Raw genomic sequence first — 21,174 nt, 5'->3', positions numbered from 1 at the left:
GTGCCCAGTTTGTGAATTCTGACCACAGACTTCTTGTTGCTACTCTTAGGATCCAGCTTAGGTCTAGTAGGTTACCACCTACTAGGAAAATGAGCCTGGATTTGGCCAGACTCCAAGACCAGGCTATTTCTAATGAGTTTGCATGCAGTTTATGTGAGGAACTTTCAGATTTGGTTACGACTGCCGATCATAATGTGATGTGGGAGACCTTCCGTGACAAGACTCTGAAGGTTGCTGAGGGTTGTGTTGGTGTTACCGGTGTTCCCAGAAGGAGGTGTTTCATCTCGCAGAGCACCCTGGATATCATCGAGAGGAGTCACAGCGCACGGCTCAATGGCAACTCTGGTCTGTATCGGGAACTGAGAAGGACGGCTGTAAGGGCTCTGAGGGCAGATAAAGAGGCGTTTGTTAGAGAAATCTGTGAGCAAGTGACACACCATCTGTGGTCTAGCGACCCACGTTCTGCTTACAGAGGAATCGAAGCATTACACACATCTGCATCTGTTCCTCGGAGAGTCGTAGTCAGGGCAGCTGATGGAACGGTCCTTACAGATGACACTGCAGTTGTGACCCACTGGGCTGGCTACTTTGAGCAGTTGTTTAAAGCTGATCCTCCGGCTAGGACGTTGGATATCTCTGGGTCCACGGTTCTTGAGGCTGATCCTCCAATTAGCTGTGAACCACCCAATGTCACTGAGATTGCACAGGTGGTGAACCAGCTGAGGGGGGAAAGGCTGCAGGGATCTGTGGTATCCTGGGTGAACTTCTCCAGGCTGGTGGTAAGGCTGTCCTCCTGGCATTGGAGGCAATCTTTTCTTCCATTTGGGAGAATGGCATCATTCCAACTGACTGGAAAACGGGACTTGTCGTCCCTATCTGGAAAGGGAAGGGTGATCGTCTGGATTGCAGCAACTACAGGGGGATAGCACTGCTCTCGGTGCCGGGTAAGGTCCTTGCTAAGGTTGTCCTCAATAGGATCCGTGATCACTTGCTCACCTACCAGCGACCGGAGCAGTCTGGTTTTACACCTAAGAAGTCTACCATCGACCGCATCCTGGCACTGAGGGTTCTCATGGAGCGCAAACGTGAATATCGGCAGAGTTTCTTTGCAGCCTTTGTCGATTTTCACAAACCATTTGTCTCAGTTAATCGAGCTGCCCTCGATGTGGAACATCCTGAGGGTTCGCGGGATCCTCTCGAGGTTGCTGGATATCATGGCTGGCCTGTACACTGGTACTGTGAGTGCTGTGCAGAGTGGAGGCAGGACCTCTGCGTTTTTCCCACCCCATCAGGGGTGTGTTCTTGCTCCTACTCTGTTCAATGCTTGTATGGACTGGGTGTTGGGCAAGGTCGTGGGGTCCAGCGGCTGTGGGGCATCTGTTGGTGAAGAAAGATTCACAGATCTTGACTTTGCTGACGATGCTGTGATCTTCGCGGAGTCAGTGGAGGCTCTGATTGGGGTTCTTGATAGGATGAGTGAGGAGTCTGAGTGTCTGGGCTTGCGAGTATCCTGGATAAAAACCAAGATCCAGGCCTTTAATGACCTCTTGGGCACAGCCATCAGCAGTGTGTCTGTCTGCAGAGAGAGTGTTGACCTTATTGAGAGGTTTACTTACCTTGGCAGTGACATTCATGTCTCTGGTGACTCTTCCTGTGAAGTCAGTTGACGGATTGGGAGAGCACGGGGGGGTCATGAAGTCGCTGGAAAGGGGTGTGTGGCGCTCCCGATATCTGTACAAAAGGACAAAGGTCCAAGTCTTTAGAGTCCTGGTGCTTCCTTGCTATGTGGCTGCGAGACATGGACACTATCCAGTGACCTGAGACGAAGACTGGACTCCTTTGGTCCCCGAGGGTGATCCGGTTCGTAAGATCCTCATTGTTGGGTCCCGAGTGGCTGGACCAGCCCAAGGGGTCGCTAACATAACACCTGGCTGCGGTAGATAGAGGGTCATTGCCAGAGGGTGGTACTGGACCGCGTGTCTGCCTGGGGGGTTGCAAACTGGGATCCCGAGTTGTTTCGCCGTGTAGTGGGTCTGGCAACACGCTGTACCAGTGCATGCTCCCCAACTTGACTTGACTTGACAGTAGGTATCCACTAAGAAAGGACATTTTGATATATCAGTATTTAGGTTTGAAAAATTAATTCTCAAAAATGCCTTCACTGATTTGATCGAAATTTAGTGACTTATAGAAAAAATAAAATTAGCCAACACATGCTTACTTCTCAATATCTTAATACATAATTCGCCTGCCTCCTCACTCACTCCCGTCTGAAGCCGAATGTGTAGTCGGCTTCTGTGCAGCTGCCCGAAAAACCTTACGAGACGACATCCAACCCCAACATCGCGGCAGGTGGCGGATTTACGGCCGGAAAAATTCAAAGAGAAAGACGACTTCAATTAAAGCTCTAGAGGCCTGAAAGGCTATTTCGACTACAGCTTGAGGCCTAATTACACATTCTGATTCAATTACGCATTCATTCAATACACCTATATCAGATTTGTGGTGCTTATACTTATTACTATTCCATATTGTACTGGAACAGTCATCATTCAATATTATACTATAGGCCTGGAAAATTCATCAGCTAACAGTACAAGCCTGTACAATAATGAGTAAAGCGGACTACAATCAATACAAAACAACTTCTTCGTTACTTATCATTTGTTCTTCATACAATGCTGACACAAACTCGTGCCCGTTTCATCTTACGTTGTCGAAACGGGCTCTTTGTCTAGTCTATTAATATTATGCCAACATACATGCTCTGCTCTTCGCATAGATGCAGCAGAAGTGATTGACAGCTGTACTAACTAATGGGGTAGATGAATGACTGAAGAAGAAGCAGTGTCCCGGGCAAAAAAAACGTTTGCATAGTATAGTGAGGTGTAAATTGGAAAGGAAAACTTTGGCGAAGCTCAAAGAAGATGAAAAACTCAATGGTTAGCAACCACACTATAAATCTTCAGTGCTGATCCCAGACACTGTGGTTTTAAACGTTGGTGTTGCTTCAATGGAAACAAAAAGGCAAGGAGAGAAAAGCAGAGGTGGAAGTGACGTCAAAGGGAACAGATGGCATAAGTTTAAACTTAACAGGTCCCCCACGAGCTACTCCATTGTAATATATATGTGCGTACTTTGAAAGGTGATCCCACCCTGCCTTCCAAAATTGTTTACATGCTGCTCTGCTCACTTGAATGGGGATGACCCAACCACCCCATACATCTGCGGTCCAATATTCTTTACATATTAATTTGCCTTTAAAGGGGGAATCCCAATTGTTATAAAGCCTTAGAAACATACTATTAGTATTTATTGCCTTCCACTTCAAGCACTAGTGAAAATAACTCCAAAAGTAAAAATATTCAATTCATTGCATGGGGCACCTAAATGTGCAGCACGTAAACATCATCACTATTTGTAATAAGTTAAAGTAAGATTCCATTCAGTCTTAGAACTTAATTTTTGTCTATGTCTATGGGAAATAAAAATAAAAAAATACATGCTTGAACATACAACTGATGTAAAACGTAAAGAAAAACTTGAGTGAACGACATAAACAAGTGAAACCCTTACACATATAGTAATGATAATGTTAATAATATATGCTCAAATTTCACATTATTCCTACTGATTACCTATTTCAGATTAAAAGGATACTCTTCCCTGTAAAAATGTGTTTTGCAGCGACCATCTACAAAATCCAAGTCATTAAGAAAAGCAGGAATTGGTCTGTGGCAGGAATGTTTTATTCATGGACTATTTTATACAGTATGTTCAAGAGTAAGCAGCTCTAGTGACCTAATAATATTATTGCTTATTATTTGACACCTTTATCCAAGGTGACTTAGAACATTTGAGATACAGTTGATTGCATTTTTTTTTATTATTATTAGAACACAGGCAGGTGAAGCAATTTGCTCATTATCACAAAGTGATAGTAGCAGAATTTGAACCCACAACCTCAGGTTTTAAAGTCCTAGGTCCTAAACCTTACCCACTGCACCACACTGCCTGTCAATAATATTAGCCCTTGCTTTAAAAAAATAAAAAAATACCTATAAATATAGTATACAGAAAATGACTTATTTACATAATACTTCTAATACTGTACACCCGATTAACCGACAGCCCATTGACTCGCAAAATTTCCCTGGCAAAGCCGAGTGACACAGCTAGTTGTTTTCATAAGACAGATTATGAGCACAAATAAAATTACAACAAATGGAAACTGAAAAAAACACAGTATTTGAATATATACATGTACATATACAGGCAGTCCCCGGGTTACGTACGAGATAGGGACTGTAGGTTTATACTTAAGTTGAATTTGTATGTAAGTCAGAACAGGTATATTATTTTAATAAATGTTATTGTTAACTGACGGTAACCAAGTGCTCTGCCAATGAATGATGGAGTTTCACCTCTCTCTGACCTTTTTATTATTTCAACTTTATTTTCAATGGTGATGGTTTTTCTCTTCTTTACTGTATCACCAGCACTTGCATCAGATTTGTGTTTCAGAGACATTCTGGAAGGGTGAAGACAAAAGGTTAAGATGAGCTCTTTTGCACAGCACTGTACACGCTATCACAGCAGGAAGGCACCCGTCGTCAACACGTCTGATGTACTGACAAGAGACAACTTCCTGCTATGTACGTAACAGTACAAGCAGGCTTGCTATTGAGAATGAATGGGGCAGTGAGGGGCGGTTCATCACCCGCCCACCACACAGTCACCTCTACTACAGTATGCTGCCTGTAGCATCCGCCCACCAAGAACGAACACGGTGCGGTCAAAGGCAGGTAGTGAATCGCCCTCCACCGCCCCCATTCAACAGGCAGCCACCTGATGCACACTGCAATGCTACCCCCCGCTGCCCCGTTCACTCTCAGTGGCCTCCGTTCAGCCACAACCGGGTCACCGTTTGCAGCATTACCAGCCGCCCACTGAGAACGAACGGGGCAGCCGTGTGTGATGGACGGGCAGTGAAACGCCCCCCTCCGCTCCATCCAGCCTGCGTCCAGTCAAGAGCAGTGGCTGCGGCGGTGTATTGGGCAGGCAGGGAACCGTCCCATCAAGCCTCCGTCCTGCACACGAGCGATAGCTGTGGCCCCGGTGACTATGGACCATGGCTCACCGCTTGCCGCTGGGAGCTGCCCAAGGGACACTACACTGCACGAGCAGCAAAATCACCCACCTCCAGCCTCTGTCCAGCCACTGCTTGCAGCGTCCTCAGGCCAAAGATGACGGAGCGGCAGTTACTGAGGTGTATGCGTTGCAACCGAGGCCTCGTTCGTAAGTCGTAGGTCAGATGTTAGTAACCTGGGGACTACCTGTATATGCAACAGTCTAATACCCTGTATATAGTAATAAAGAAATAAATAATGTTATACAATATATGTGCACTCAGAATGTTATTTTTATGGTCAACTCCTATTTCCTTCACAAAACTCAACTGATTCTGAATCCACTTACTTATTTCAAGACAATATTTACCAATACTGGCAGTATTTTGGACACATGAAAGAAACCTTTTGTAAACACCTGTATCAGCTTAGTCCTGGATGCATTGCTCATTCACTCATGCACGGCAAATTACAAGATGTACATGCAGTCATTAAATACAGTATTTCAGTCAGATTTGTCTAATTTAGGGCTGAAATTTTAGCTCTGGACTGTGAAAATTACACATTTTTATTTCAAAATAACTTTAATAAAAAGGGAAAATCCTGCTGGACTTTGAAAATGGAAAAAAACACCCTTTGATATTCTTAATTTTATCTTCTTGTGGTTTGAGTTCATGAATAAAAATACATTATTCATATATATTTTGGAGTGGGTGCTATTACATGACATTCTCTGTGAGAAGACAAGCAAGAAAGGTATTCTTACCTTGAGAAAATGTATCAGGAGTCTGTGATAAAATGAATTATTTCAAATTTACATTTATTTTCACAGTCATGCTTCAGAAACACAACAGGTATGTTCTCTTAAACTTCAAAGTGGACTTACTGAATAGGTTTTAATGCTTTTTTCAAAATGGGACCCTGGTACCCATTAGCTGCATTATAAAACACAAGGGTACACTAGTTTTTAATTTATAAAATATGATTCACTTTAGAACACAATTTAATATGGTAAATTAATATTTACCATTATTGTGAAGACATAATGTTTGCATATGCATTTAAAGTTTGTACATGCTGTGGTAATAATAATAATAGTTTGTTTCTTTCTTTATATTATCTTAATAAATAAAATCGTAATACCTTTTGTCTTGAATTTTTCAGCTTTGTTTAATACTTTTTTATTCATTTTGTAAACTAAGGATCTAATTTAAACCCTGTGATTGTATCTTGTCTGTCTGTCTGTTTGCCAATTATGCAAAAATGGCTCAATGGATTTTCACAAAATTATGAATGTAGGTTGCTGTTGGTCCATCTTAAAATTCAGGCTACAGGGTGTTTCAGAAATGTCATCAAGGAGGGGTTTGTAATGGGGGACTCAAAACTGCATTTAAAAGGCTAAGTCGATCTTAATGAAAACCTTGCATGTATAGTAATGCTCAACAAACTTAAAATTGAAGTTACATGACATCTGGAGAATTTTACTGGGGAGGGTGAGATCAAGTTAACATGTGCATCACTCCAAAACAGCTGAGTTGAAGTTCATGAAATTTTACATTCATATTACTGTTAGGGAATCCATTCCTGGGGATTCCCGGACATTTTTCATTCCCGAATTCCCGGGAATGAAACTGCTGTAATTTCCGGGAAAACGGGAACGGCCAAGCTGGCATATATAGCGTGTAAAAGTGTAAAAATCGATCAAGAAATAACAGAGTTATAGTTGAAAATAATTAAGGTGGCACCATTGCTGCAGCTTGCACTTCATCAGACAACAGCTTTGAACAGCAACTTGAAATTGCAATGCGTCAGTCTGTTGCATCCGCATTATCTGTGCCAAGAAACTTGCCATCACGGAATGATGACAAGAAGCTGGATGCATCAGTAAAAGCTGAAATGGCGGTGTTTCAGCACAACGGCAAGCGCGGGCATTGTTTAGAATAAGTGTATCAGTATCTGATGATTGTGCCGCCTACTTCAGTGGAGCCAGAGCATGCTTTCTCAGCGGCTGGCGTACTTCTGCATGAAGGTGCGCTCTCGCATGGACGACCGCACGCTGGACACGTTAATAATAATAATAATTCATTACATTTATATAGCGCTTTTCTCAGTACTCAAAGTGCTGTCCATACAGGGAGGAACCGGGAAGTGAACCAACAATCTTCCACAGTCTCCTTACTGCAAAGCAGCAGCACTATCACTGTGCCACCTGTGAGGACGTTGTGCTTTCTGTGCTTTTATTACCGCAACTAAAGATACATGTACTTCTATGACAGCATGAACTGCTTGTAGTTAAGGTTAGTCTTTTATTTGTGTCAACATATTGCAGTAATTTTATTAAAAATAAGTGTCAGTCAATCTAAAACCGTGTGAGATGCTCGGGATTCCCGGGAATAAAATGCGGGATTCCCGAATTCCCGGGAATGGATAAACCCATCCAGGAATGGATTCCCTAATTACTGTTGTCACAAAAGTCAAGAATCTTAAATCTTAAAATCTAGACAGTAAGACCTTTCAAACGTTCCATCAAGGAATAGGGGTGTTAAGGGGCAGGTGTGTATGTGTTGGGGGGGTCACCCCAAAATATAATATTGTGATGATTAGTATGGAATCAAGAGAGCAGATGGTATTAATTAATAGGAACCATAATTGAATATTTATTTTTAAAAGTTGGTTTAGCGTATCCATTGTTTTAATTTATTGAAGCTTTTGTAATTAAAATACTGATTTGTATCATTATTAATTAATGGAAAGTACATTTGAATGTTGCCCATAAATGAATGAGTGTACAGTAAGTGTTTCAAGTGATATCTTTTAATGCTATCATATAGAGAGTAACATTATTGGTCTCAGCAGTGAATCTTGTAGGACATTATCCGATTTCAGACTTCATACATTGAAAATAACATTATTATTATTAGTAGTGGTAGCAGAAGTTTGTTAATAAACATATCATTAACCGGTTGTCCCATTTTACTACAATTGTTTCTACAAAAGAAAAAATGTTCTGATGATCTAAAAACAAAAGTCTTGATGAATGTAGTACAATATGTTACATTTTGTCTATAATTTCCTTTATATTACATAGGAACTGTCATATCTACGTGCAGTTTTAGCAACAAAAAAGAAGTCCTCACAGGAAGTCATTATTCATTTGCTCAATGATGCAATGGAAACTCATTTATCTTCCCTTCAAGGATTACCCCTGGGCGTTGAGTACTTTGAAAACCTCAACCCAGACTTCATTTTAGAGATTGTTAAGGAATTCCTTAATTTCTGCCCAGCAGAGGTAAGCAATCTTCTTTCTTTTTGTATTAAAATGTACATGTAAATGTTGTTACTGCAGTATATGGTCCAGCATTCACATACTGTATACTACCAATAACATAATAGTGTACAGTATACTAAAAGAATTACTGTAAAGCAATAGGCATTGGGAGTGAGTGCTAGCATTTATGTGTAGGAGGCATACAGTTGGTATTCCTTTGATTTAATAGTTTTAATTTTACTTTTATATAATTCTTATTGGCTTATTGTGAATCTTCTCGAAGTGCCTGTGAATGGCAGAAGAAACACTATGGTTATTGTCTCAAAGAAAAACACATGGTGTTCTTCATGGTGGTAGTTTTTATTGATAGTAGTAGTATCACAAGAACCAGGACTTTGGCAATACAGTAAGTCAATACTGAAGTTCAGAAAATGTAACGGTACCAGCTTTTTTATAGTATTGGTAGAAAAAGTCTCTGTACTGCATTCATGCATGACTGCAAGTAGACAAATTGCTTTAAATAGCACAATTATCTATCTATCTATCTATCTATCTATCTATCTATCTATCTATCTATCTATCTATCTATCTATCTATCTATCTATCTATCTATCTATCTATCTATCTATCTATCATTTAGTGCCTTTATCTATCTATCTATCTATCTATCTATCTATCTATCTATCTATCTATCTATCTATCTATCTATCTATCTATCTATCTATCTATCTATCTATCTATCTATCTATCTATCTATCTACACACATACTGTATATATGCATACAGTCAGGTCCATTAGTATCCACACAAAAGTATTTGGACAAACTAACATAGTCCTAAATATAAAGGTCATTTTCAATATATGGTTGAAAATCCCTTTCAGTCAATGACTGCCTGAAGTCTGAATCCATGGCCATCTCCAAGTTCTGGGATTCCACACTAGTGATGCTTTGCCAAGCCTTGACTGCTGCTGTCTTTAGTTGCTACTTGTTTGTTGGACTTTCTGCTGTCAGTTTTGTCTTCAGCGAGTGAAATGCAGGTTTAATTGAGTTGAGGTCAGTTGATTGACTTTGCCATTGAACGATATTCCACTACTTTGCTTTGAAAAGCAATTGGTTTGCTTTCACAGTATGTTTTGGCTCATTGTCCATCTTATCAGTTTTGCAGCATTTGGCTGAATTGAGCAAATATAGTAGCCCTGTACACTTTAGCATTCAGCCTGCCACATCTGCCAGCAGTCATCATCAGTAAACACTAGTAGCTGACTTCCATTTGTAGCCATACATGATCATACCATAAAACTGCCTCCACGATGTTTCACAGATGATGTGGTGTTTATGAAATCATGAGCCATTTCTTCTGTTCTCCTTCCAACATTATGGTATTTACTGAGCTTAGTTTCCTTTGTCCAAAAAAAACTGTTCCAGAACTGAACAGGCTTTTCACCTTTTCGAGATAATAGCATGTAGTGTATGCAGTTTACCTTTTCACTTTTTACTGTGTGCCCCCCTGACCATTCTGGTCTGCTGTTGTGTGTGTTTTATTTTTTCTTTTTCCATTCCATTTCGATTAACCTCTACTGAATGAGCACTGAATGGGTGTTCAGTCATTTTCAATATCACATGTTAGCAGTAAAAAGATTGGAGTACTCTATGAGAGTGATAAAGATTAGTACAGAGAATAATGAGGCAAATATAAAGGACTCAATGTCTGTATCCTGTGCAACACTGCTGGTCACCAGAAAACCACACTAGATAAAATGTATTGAATGGTAAATATCAGTTGTGTTCAGGTGTATGGATACCATGCGTACCCCAGGATTTGGTAAATGGAGGTTATTCCACACACCACCTGCCTGCCACACTCTCAACAATCTCAGATCACTTACTGTCTAGTAAATGGGAACAAAGAAAAACAGATCATAGTCCATTGATGAACAACTCATTACATTTTCTAAAGTTGCTGTTAATTGGTGTCAACTCATGAACTGCTCAGGCATGGCTTCTGAAATAAATATAATTTGCATTTGACCATTTTGTCTGCTTTCATTTTAGTATACATATGATTTTAGTTCAGTTCATTCAACTACTAAAGCAAAAATATAAGAAAAAATGTCTGGGGTCTTTTGATTCACAGCCATCTCTTTAGGAATTAGTGGATTCGTGTTTTTTAAGGTTTAAAGTTACTAGTAAAGTGATTTTTTTTTTTCCTTCTCCAGATTTTTTTTTTGTATCATATTTTTGTGTCAAACAAAATGAACTAACTAGTAAATAAACACAAAAAACAGGTATAATATTCTGTTTATCTGTGTAAAAGCAACCACTGTCCTGTTTCAGTCTTCACTTTTCAGCTACAGAACAGGAACAATCATGAAGAATAAAGTGCTCTTTAGTGAATGCTAATACAACTTAATTTTAACACAGCATATAATTGAAATTACGAGGGATGCTCAAAAAGTTTCTGCACTCTTATATTTTTGTTGGAAATGATGAAGGCGGGAGGAGTAGTAATTGGGCATTAAAAAGTTGGTGCGATGCTGGGAAAGTTGCATTGCAAACGAAGGTGACTATGTATAAAAGTGATGTGATTTGTTTTTGAAATTCTTAATAAATAGAGTTTAAAAAAGTGCGGAATGTTTTTGAACGCCCCTCGTATTTTAAGGAATGTTTTATAAAATGTATCTTGTTATCTGCCTTTTTCCTAATTTTTTCGAAAATTTATAAACCGTGTCTAACTCAAATAAAATTACATCATATGTTTTTTGTCAGTCAACATCTGAAGGGCAGGCACCACCTTTACATCTTAAGCAATGTGCTTCTGTTCTGGAAACTGTGATTAAGACTGTTCCTGGACTTGCAGAAGCTGTTTACTTAATGGCAAAAGTACATTTTTGTTTAGGTAAGTGTAAATAATGGTTGTATAACATAACATTTTTCTCTGAGTATTTGAATTTACAACTAATAATTTTAATATGTTTTAACATGTTTTGATGCTCTGAAATAATAGCTTTGATTATATATATATATAAAAAAAAGTTGAACTCATAGAAATCATTCAAAAACTCTATTAAACTCATAGTCAATGACTTTTTTTCCTGAATCATTTGTTCAATTAGAAATTAGGGATAGAAGTACATATTACTCACAATATAGAACCAAAACGTTTCCGATGTTTTCTTCTGTTTTTGTTGAAATTTCTAGGTGATATAGCATCTGCCAAGAAAAATCTACAACACTGTCTAGAACAGAATCCACTGCATGCAAATGCACATCTTTTAATGGCTCAAGTATATTTGAAACAGGGCAACTACAAACTGTCCTCCCAGTCTCTTGAGCTGTGCCTGAGCTACAACTTTGATGTGAGTTTGTGAAGTGCACTGTGAATAGCAATACATAAATTGTGCAATATGTATTAATTTTCTGTGTATAGATTAATGGAAATATGTGTATTTTAACTTATTTTTCTTTCTTTTTTGTTTGACATTCTTTATAAATTATGATTTATGGAAAACATACTGAACTGTAGTGGCATTTGAATTGGTCTAGGAAGACCAGAAATACATTATCTGTTAGCAACTTGCCTCTCCCTTTTCTCTTTTCCATAATTGAAAGATATGTACAAGGGCCACTTTGATAAAATTCCCCTTTCAAAGAACATAGTTCAGCATGGACTACCACAAAAAGAGAATATAAAACTAATTATATAAACCTATCAAATAAGTAAAATACCCAGAAACCTGGTGAATACATATTTTGTTTTTTATCAAGATTTCACAATAAAAAATAACAAAATTTTAATTTACTTGCTTTGAAATAAAATTAAGAAAATTACAAAGTAATGCATTATTGTAGTCTAATTAACATTTCCTTGTAAAAAAAAGTAGTATATATTACAGATTAAATTTTTCATAATAATCACGTTGCAATTAACCAACTTAGCTGCAATTGTGTTACTTGCATTACACATGCATATAAAAAAATAAAATGTCTTTAAGGGCAGGCATTTTACCTCACAGAACATTTGAGGAAGCAAGTGTGGTTAACCAATCAGAACCCCCTGCCTGATTTGTACTGCACATGCAACTGTTTTTATTTAGGCGCAAAGTATATTGAGTTTTACAACACTAACACTATCAGATCTGTACAGGAGAGAGATGTATCCTATTTTATACCATTACATGATTTTTTTTGCTTTACTTCAGGATGGTATGGAAGTCTACTTTATCTTTATTAAGAAATACATATTTTAAGTTTTAACTTGAAAGATAATATCTTTTCAGTTTTAAAATGCACTGAAAAAATATGATTAACAGAAGGATATAACTTTAACCATGATGAGACAATGTAAACCACTGCATGTATCCAGGAACCTTTATAGTGTAATGTTAGCTATATACTATTTTTGTTCATTGGGGCACACAGCTTCTTGATTGAAGAGTTCATAAAGAATTACATTTACAAAGGTAAAAAAGTTTAATATTTTAAAAAATGAAAACACTATACAGTGGATTCAGAAAGTATTCCCACCCTACACTTTCTGTACACTTTATTGTGTTGTAGATTTAATTTTCAAATTGATGAATTTATTATTTTTGTCCATCAATCTGCACTCAATAGCCCATAATGACAAATTGAAAACACGTTTTCAGAACCGTTTACAAATTTATTAAAAGTCAAATAATGAAATTTCTCATTAATATAAGCATTCAGTGCTTCGTAGGAGCCCCTTTGGCAGCAGTTACAGGCTTTGCATACCTGAATATGAGCAGTTTATCCTTCTCTTGCTGGCAGATCCTCCTCAAGCTCTTTTAGATTGGATGAGAAGTGTCTGTAAACTGCACACACACTCACATCAGTTAACTAAGCCCCCACACACACCTGAATGTTACACCGTGGATACATTTTCTAACTTGTTTAACTTTTTGCAGATTAGGGAGCACCCACTCTATCACTTGATTAAAGCTCAGACTCAGAAGAAGATGGGCGACTTCCAAGAAACTATTCAAACCTTGAAAATGGCTATGAATTTGCCAGGAATAAAAAGAACTGGAAGCACCTCAAAATTAAGAAATAAGATGGAAATTAGCTCAAGTGATCGTGTTTGCCTCTTTCTGGAGTTAGCAGAAGCCCACAGGTTAAATGGGGAACAGGTAACACAACACTAGGATTTCTCTAAGTTGTACCTTTTAAATCAGATTTCATTTTATACTTAAGCAATGCATAGAAATGTTTATGGAAATTAATGGATTTTAAATGTTAGCAAATGTATTTGTTTATTTGTAATATTTGTATGTTGTTTTTTGTCTTGGCTTTAGTACTGAAATGATTACACAAACTATTTTTTAATGTGTCTTAGCATGAGGCTGCTAAAGTGATTCAGGATGCTATCAACGAGTTCTCTGGCACCCCTGAAGAAGTGAGAATTGTTGTTGCAAATGCGGACCTCTCGCTGCTTCGAGGAGATTATCAATTTGCACTTAATATGCTTCAGAATGTGAGTCCTAATCAGCCTTACTATATTCAAGCCAAAGAAAAAATGGCTGATATATATCTTAATCACAGAAAAGAGAAGAAGCTATATATTAGTTGTTACAGGTAAGAAATATGTTACGATACACTTTAACATTTTAGGTTATGTTACATTATGTACAAAAGAGGTACACATGAAAATAAGTAATGCTTTGATGAGCACAGACCTTTTACCTCATTCTCTGGGGTCCATCTGTAATTATTTTGCTGATTATAGAGAATCTACTACTAAATTTAGTTTTGTGTCATCTGCAAACTTAACCAAATGAGTAGTTACATTTTTATCTAGACCATTTTTATGTATCTAAAACACTAATACAAAAAGGACCCCACTTCTACATTCACCTAATTTGTAAAATGTTTCTCACCCTAAAACTTACTTTCTGTGTTTAAGCCTAGTTTTTTCACCAATCCGCACAATTTTTCTTAAATTCCCAAATTTTTTAGTTTGATCACTTGCTCCTAATCAGGCAGTATGTGAAGACATGGGGGCACACAGCTCCCCGAACACCCGACACAACAGTTACAGGCACCAATCTCAATATATAGCATGTTTCTTCTTTGTCTCTCTCCTTCAGGTCACTTCCTCCTCCACTCCTCCTCGCAAGCAATGTCCTCCAACTCTGGCTTACTTCTATGAGATAGCTGGCTTCCGGGAGAACTCCAGGTGGCTCGTTAGGGAGGTCTGGAATTACTCCCAGGTGTGGCGGAAACACAAAGAAGGGCTCTGCAGCTCCTCCTGGCAGCATCCCTGGAAACCATCAAGGCTAAGCCGACCAATACCAAGTCCCATATAGCCCTGTGGGACCCTGAGGGGTCATTATACTCCAGCGAGGCTGCCAAATAGCGATTGGTGGAGATAGCACCCTTCATTAGTCATCTACCCCTGTCCTTCCAATTCGGAGGCGTTCTGGTTGGTCAATGGCAGTGGCTGCAAATAGTCACAATCTATACATAGATTAATTTGAAAATCAAGATACATAATTTAACATATGCTACTACAATCAAATTATTTTGTTGTTTCCTTGCCTGTGGTATTAGTGAAACTCCCAAATTTAACACTATTCCAAACATCTGGCAATATACTGTACTCAGGCTTGATGTTTTGCTTTATCTTATCTTCATTCATTTTCATGTAATTATATATAAAGCTGACTAGATTATAATTCCAGGGTAAGCTTTAGCACCTTTTTAATATATTGAGAACATGTTGGCTACTTTTCATTGTTTATGAATTACCACTATATAGTTATTTTTTTAAAACTACCAGTGACGCATTTATTTTATATAATTTCTGGTTTACTTAACTACTTCTGGATAAGTATTTGATTTTTAGCCATTTAGTATCATAATATTAAATCTCTCTCAGTATTCTTTGATCATGTATGATTCCATTAATATTTTGTTAATGTTTCTTGTAGCTTCTGAAAGTTTTTTTTCTATTGTGTTCAGTTAAACCATCATAAATGCTAGTTATTTTTTCTTCTGCATATTTTACAGCTGTTTATCTACAAAAGAGTTCTACTGTTTGAACTTTGTGAATTTACTGTGCAACTATACTAATTTGCGTAAAGATGCTTAATACTATATAATAACATTATAATGTTACGAGAGTTGCAGCTTTGTCAATCTATTTACCGTACAGTAGGTTGTTTATTTGTTAAAACTTCAAACATAGGATAGACTCTTAAAAATATAATAGTTACAATTCTGAACTTCAGATTCTCCTAAAGTGAAAGTTTCTGCATACTGTTCATCATTATAAATTTAAATAAATTTTATATTGCTGAAGTAAATAGACAAAAAACAATCATTGCTATTTTTTCATCTCATATGCTGAAGCTTGAATTTTATTATTTACATGTTGTTTCAGTTTTCGTTTGGCAGTACTTGAAATTAACTCGTTTTTGCAAAGTCAATATATATTTTAAAAAACAAGTCTCACTTTTATGTTTTGCACTGTAAATCTGATGAAAGTCATCACACCTTTTCTTTGCAGAGACTTGGTGGAAAAGCATCCAAGTAGTCATACATATCTCCTTTTGGGTAATGCCTATATGAACATCCAAGAGGTAAGCTCTTGTCACTAAAAGACAGAAGCATATTTGGTAACATGAAAATATTCCTGTCTGTTGCATTCTGCAGTATTGAGTAGCTGATTATATTTTCTGGGTAGTATCACGTGTGTACATGTGCACTGAAGCTGGAGATGCACAAAAAGTATTTTTCTAATTGCAATTCAAAAGTCAAAGCCTGTTGGAATAATTTTCAGTAGAACAGCAAAAGCTAAAAGTCTACCATACGGTTTATTGCATAATACATGTTTTCCCTCCAGATACTCTTACAGCATGTCTCCAAGGAATAAACACATGGATGACTCATAATCTTCTCCAACTAAACAGCAATAAAACTGAGGTGCTCATCATTGGCTCTAAATCTGCACTTGCTAAGGTTAACCCATCCATCCATCCATTTTCCAACCCGCTGAATCCGAACACAGGGTCACGGGGGTCTGCTGGAGCCAATCCCAGCCAACACAGGGCACAAGGCAGGGACCAATCCTGGGCAGGGTGCCAACCCACCGCAGGACACACACAAACACACCCACACACCAAGCACACTAGGGCCAATTTAGAATCGCCAATCCACCTAACCTGCATGTCTTTGGACTGTGGGAGGAAACCGGAGCGCCCGGAGGAAACCCACGCAGACACGGGGAGAACATGCAAACTCCACGCAGGGAGGACCCGGGAATCGAACCCAGGTCCCCAGATCGCCCAACTGCGAGGCAGCAGCGCTACCCACTGCGCCACCGTGCCGCCCGCTAAGGTTAACCATTCTTCTGTTTTAATTAACAATATTAACACAAACATCTCTTCCCAAGTTAAGAGCCTGGGCATCATTCTAGACAGTACCCTCTCTTTTTCCTCCCATATAAGTAACATTTCTCGGACTGCCTTCTTCCATTTCCGAAACATTTCTAGACTTTGTCCTGTTCTTACACAACACAGTACTGAAGTATTGGTTAATGCCCTCATCACGTCACATATAGATTACTGTAATGCTATTCTATCTGGCATCCCACAAAAACATATCCATCGGTTACAACTTCTTCAGAATTCTGCTGCTGGGATAATAACCTGCTGTTCTAAATCCACTGAACATATTACACCTAATCTCTCTCAACTTCACTGGCTCCCTGTTAACTACAGAACACAATACAAAATACTGCTCTTAACATTTAAAGCTCTCCACAACCTCATTGATCTCCTCCAGACTTACACTCCCTCTCACTCACTCAGATCCTCATCTGCAGCTCTACTTTCTGTACCACACATCAAACTTTGTTCTATGGAAGCTCCAGCATCTCTCAAAGTGCTCCTCAACTCTAGAACTCTCTCCCCTCTCACATACGTCAGCTCAATTCAATAACACATTTTAAAACTCCCTCAAAACCTATCTTTTCAAACTGGCATACCAATTGTGAATTTTGCACTGATAGTGCTTGTTACCTTTGTTTGTTTACTAATTATTGCTTTTTGATTTATCATTCTCTTTTTTTTTATTTTACTAATGTTGTTTAAGTTTATTGTAAGGTGACCTTAAGTGCTAAGAAAGGCGCCTATTAAATAAAATGTATTATTATTATTACATTACATTGTGTTTTTAAATGAAGAACTGAGGTGGAAATATGTTGTCCTGCTGTTGCTGTGTATTTTAATTCAAAGTCTTCACAAAATAAAAAGCAATTTTTTAAACATTTTGTGGACAGTATATGAACAGTACACTGCAACAAGGAAATAGGCTTGAGTCATTTGTACAAAATTGACCTCTGTATACAAGCTTGAAACCCAAATGTATTGTTAGCCAGTACTCTCTCAACTTTAAAATATTGTACACATGATCTTACAGGCTTTCTTAGTTTTGATTGTTGCTTGGACCCTGGATTGTAGTGGTGTGTCCATATTTCATCCGCAGTTATGAAGTGCTTTTTAAATTTCTCCCATTCAGATTTGTTAAATTCACTTAAGGTTTACACTATGGGCACTCAACATGCTCAAGTGTAATTGTTCATGAAGAATGGATACTGCAGACACATAAGTTATCCTTCTGTTTGTCTGCTTTCACACACACACTGTCACACTTTGATTTTCCAGTATGACTCACTCTATTTTGGCTAAATTTTTGTTCTGTTGTTAATGTGGAAGGGCAGTTAATCCTTAGTCATCTTTGAGAAATGTCCAGCTATGTGTTCTAGCATACAGTATGCTGGGACTAATCCTAGTAAATGTTGGCTATGCACAAATGACTCTCCAAGATGTATTGTTCTCTAGTCTATCTATCTATCTATCTATCTATCTATCTATCTATCTATCTATCTATCTATCTATCTATCTATCTATCTATCTATCTATCTATCTATCTATCTATCTATCTATCTATCTATCTATCTATCTATCTATCTATCTATCTATCTATCTATCTATCTATCTATCTATCTAGTGTTAGAAAATAGTAGATAGACAGTTCTTGATTTCGCAGTTTTTATCATCCATTTGTGCTCTGAAAAAATGAACACACTCTATAAATCACAAATTCTAGAAACTTTTAGATTACCTATTTAAGCACCTAGAAGCTACCGTATATACTTGCAGGTAAGCTGAGAATTGTACGATTCAAAAAATTGGGTTTGGCTTATCTGAGGCACAGAGCTCAAAATATTTTTAACACGTTGGCTGCAATATTTATTTTATATTCATTTATCAGAGATGGACTCATACTTTCATTTGTGTACAGTCATGTGGAAAAGTAAGTACTCCTAATGGAAACTGTTGTCTTTTTCAACAAAAGGCAATCATGAGATCTTCTTGCAGATAGTGCCTTCAGATAGATGTGCTGTACTTGAATAAATGAAATAAAATTGACATGATATATTCATTCTCATAATGAGAAATACTTGTGTTTCTGCCTCCGTCCCCTGGCCAGAGCACTGAGCAGAAGCACCCCCCAGCCCCATTAATGCTGTCCACTCACTCCTCTCCGGCCCACTTACTGACCGTCTTGCCACCACACTATTACACATGTTCTGCCATGATCCTCTGACTTCTTTTCTTTTCCTTTCTATCCTCTAGTCTCTCCCGTCCTTGTCTTTATCTTTTTTCTGTCTTTGTCCTGCTCTTTTATAGCTCAGTTGGCACGGGTGCCTAAATTTCTTACTCCAGAGAGTTAATGAAGAAATTGACTGAACTGTGCAATCTGCATGTGAATGTGGGCTCCGCAAGGTCCCTAATTAACACCCCAGTGTTGCTCGTCCATGCTCCCATTTGCAGTTGCGCCTGTCCTAAGCCTGAGCACACACTGAGAAAAAAATAAATAAAAACTGCACTGCCCTGGATTCCAAATGTTTTTTTACCACATCCATTCCCTCTAAATCCACCAGTTGCACAGGAGGGGGTGTATTTTTTATTCTTATTAAACTTGCACATTTTAATTCATGGAAAGTATTGTGAATTCTTCTATGTTTTGTGAGATCTGTACACAGGAGCACAATTTCAAATGTTTATCAGCATATCCTTTGTACATCAATTCAAAATGCAACAGTATCAGTTTTTTTCAAAGAGTTTTGCTCTTGCATAAAATCTTGCATGCTTGCTTTTAAAGCAGTTAAAATACTAAAAGCTGTTGCCACAAAGGTGTAGAATCAGACCTCCATGGTACTTCACATTGCCTGTATGGTTTTGGGCTTTCTAGGCTTAAACAATGTAAAACATTGATAATATAAAGAATATATTTTCAGGTTTATGTATCAATAATATTTTCTTACAGCCAGAGAAAGCAATTGAAATCTATGAAGACGCTTTAAAGAAAAACCCAAAGGATGGAATTTTGGCAAGCAAGATTGGTAGAGCCCTGGTAAAAACTCATAATTATGCTAAGGTGAGTTAGTGGGTTACATCTAATAAGAAGAAACATCTATCTGTAAAGTAGTTTGAGGTGGGATGGAGGCCATATACAGAAACACGTTTCTTAGTAACCTGTTTTGTTTTCTGCATTTTATGATTTTTACAGTGATATGAGTGACATAGTAAAATGAGTATCTGACTCAAATAATAAAAAATACTATATAGGTTTATACTATAACCTAATCTGTATTCACCTTGAATAGGACTGATGATTTTGCACATGCACTGTTACATTTTTTCAATACATCATTAATAATCTAAAGATGAATACAGTCGATCTAACCACCTGCCTCAAGTTGCATTTTTGTTGACATCCAAGCAAAAATCTGTTTTGTGTTTGTATCTGTTCAGGCCTTTGACTCCTTGTACTAACTTGTAAAAGACTCATAGGAAGTGTAAGATACAAAAAGAACCAAACATATACAGTAGGAAAAAGGCATCTGAGTATGATCTGTTGTGACAGATATGCAGGTAAGCTTAAAATTAAAATCAATGTGCAATTAAAAAGTAGCATCAGTCTGTTCCCAATAAATACAATTTTGTTGCAAATTCATATGTTTTTACAAGGAGAAACAGAATGCGCCCATTATATGAGAGAACAAATTCTCTTTAGTATCAAACTGATCAGGATCCATGCTGCCTGGTGGGACAGAGTATTGACAATACAGTACAATACAACAATACAATACAATAATACAACAATAATGCAACTGCAACCATTAGCATGCTATTTGTAAAACTGCTTAATTTGATTAATATTACCTATGTTCCAAACTAAATTATGAATAAATGTTTGATTTATATTCATTTTATTAAACCTAATTGTTTAATATTAAACATAATATTGTTTATATATATTGTTTATATTAGACATGTTGAGTATATAGCATTTGCTGAGTGTAGTTTAAAATGTATGTATTTCTTGTTGTTAATGTAATTTTTTTTTACTTCTTTATGACCCACCCATCCTTTTTCTGAACTGACTTACTCTAAAACAGCCATAGGAAGCTAAAGCCTACCTACTTAGGAAAGAAACCAAGGCAGGAAATAACCCTTGATAGGGCACAGTTCCATCACAATGCAGAATTACTCCATACATGTTCACTCACTTGTACCAGTTAAACTACTGTAACTAGTCCATTTTTGAAGTGTTGGAGAAAACTCAAGAAATTATATTGTACTATACAGTTAGGTCCATAAATATTTGGACAGAGACAACTTTTTTCTAATTTTGGTTCTGTACATTACCACAATGAATTTTAAATGAAACAACTCAGATGCAGTTG

At 37.6% G+C, this 21,174-nt stretch overlaps 1 protein-coding gene across 1 annotated transcript in view; it reads left to right on the top strand.

Annotated features, from left to right (window-relative positions):
* Window positions 1-21,174, top strand: part of ttc21b (tetratricopeptide repeat domain 21B) — a 114,782-nt gene that overhangs the window by 38,778 nt on the left and 54,830 nt on the right. The window contains exons 11-17 of the mRNA XM_028806373.2: window positions 8,218-8,418; window positions 11,166-11,295; window positions 11,598-11,755; window positions 13,325-13,546; window positions 13,753-13,991; window positions 15,925-15,997; window positions 19,752-19,862. Coding sequence (XP_028662206.1) covers window positions 8,218-8,418; window positions 11,166-11,295; window positions 11,598-11,755; window positions 13,325-13,546; window positions 13,753-13,991; window positions 15,925-15,997; window positions 19,752-19,862 — 1,134 coding nt within the window. The remainder of the gene's footprint in view (window positions 1-8,217; window positions 8,419-11,165; window positions 11,296-11,597; window positions 11,756-13,324; window positions 13,547-13,752; window positions 13,992-15,924; window positions 15,998-19,751; window positions 19,863-21,174) is intronic.

This window comes from Erpetoichthys calabaricus, chromosome 8 (assembly GCF_900747795.2).
Source record: "Erpetoichthys calabaricus chromosome 8, fErpCal1.3, whole genome shotgun sequence".
NCBI lineage: Eukaryota > Metazoa > Chordata > Cladistia > Polypteriformes > Polypteridae > Erpetoichthys > Erpetoichthys calabaricus.
Note: the sequence above shows the minus strand (reverse complement) of the source record. Positions and strands in the feature narration are given on the sequence as shown.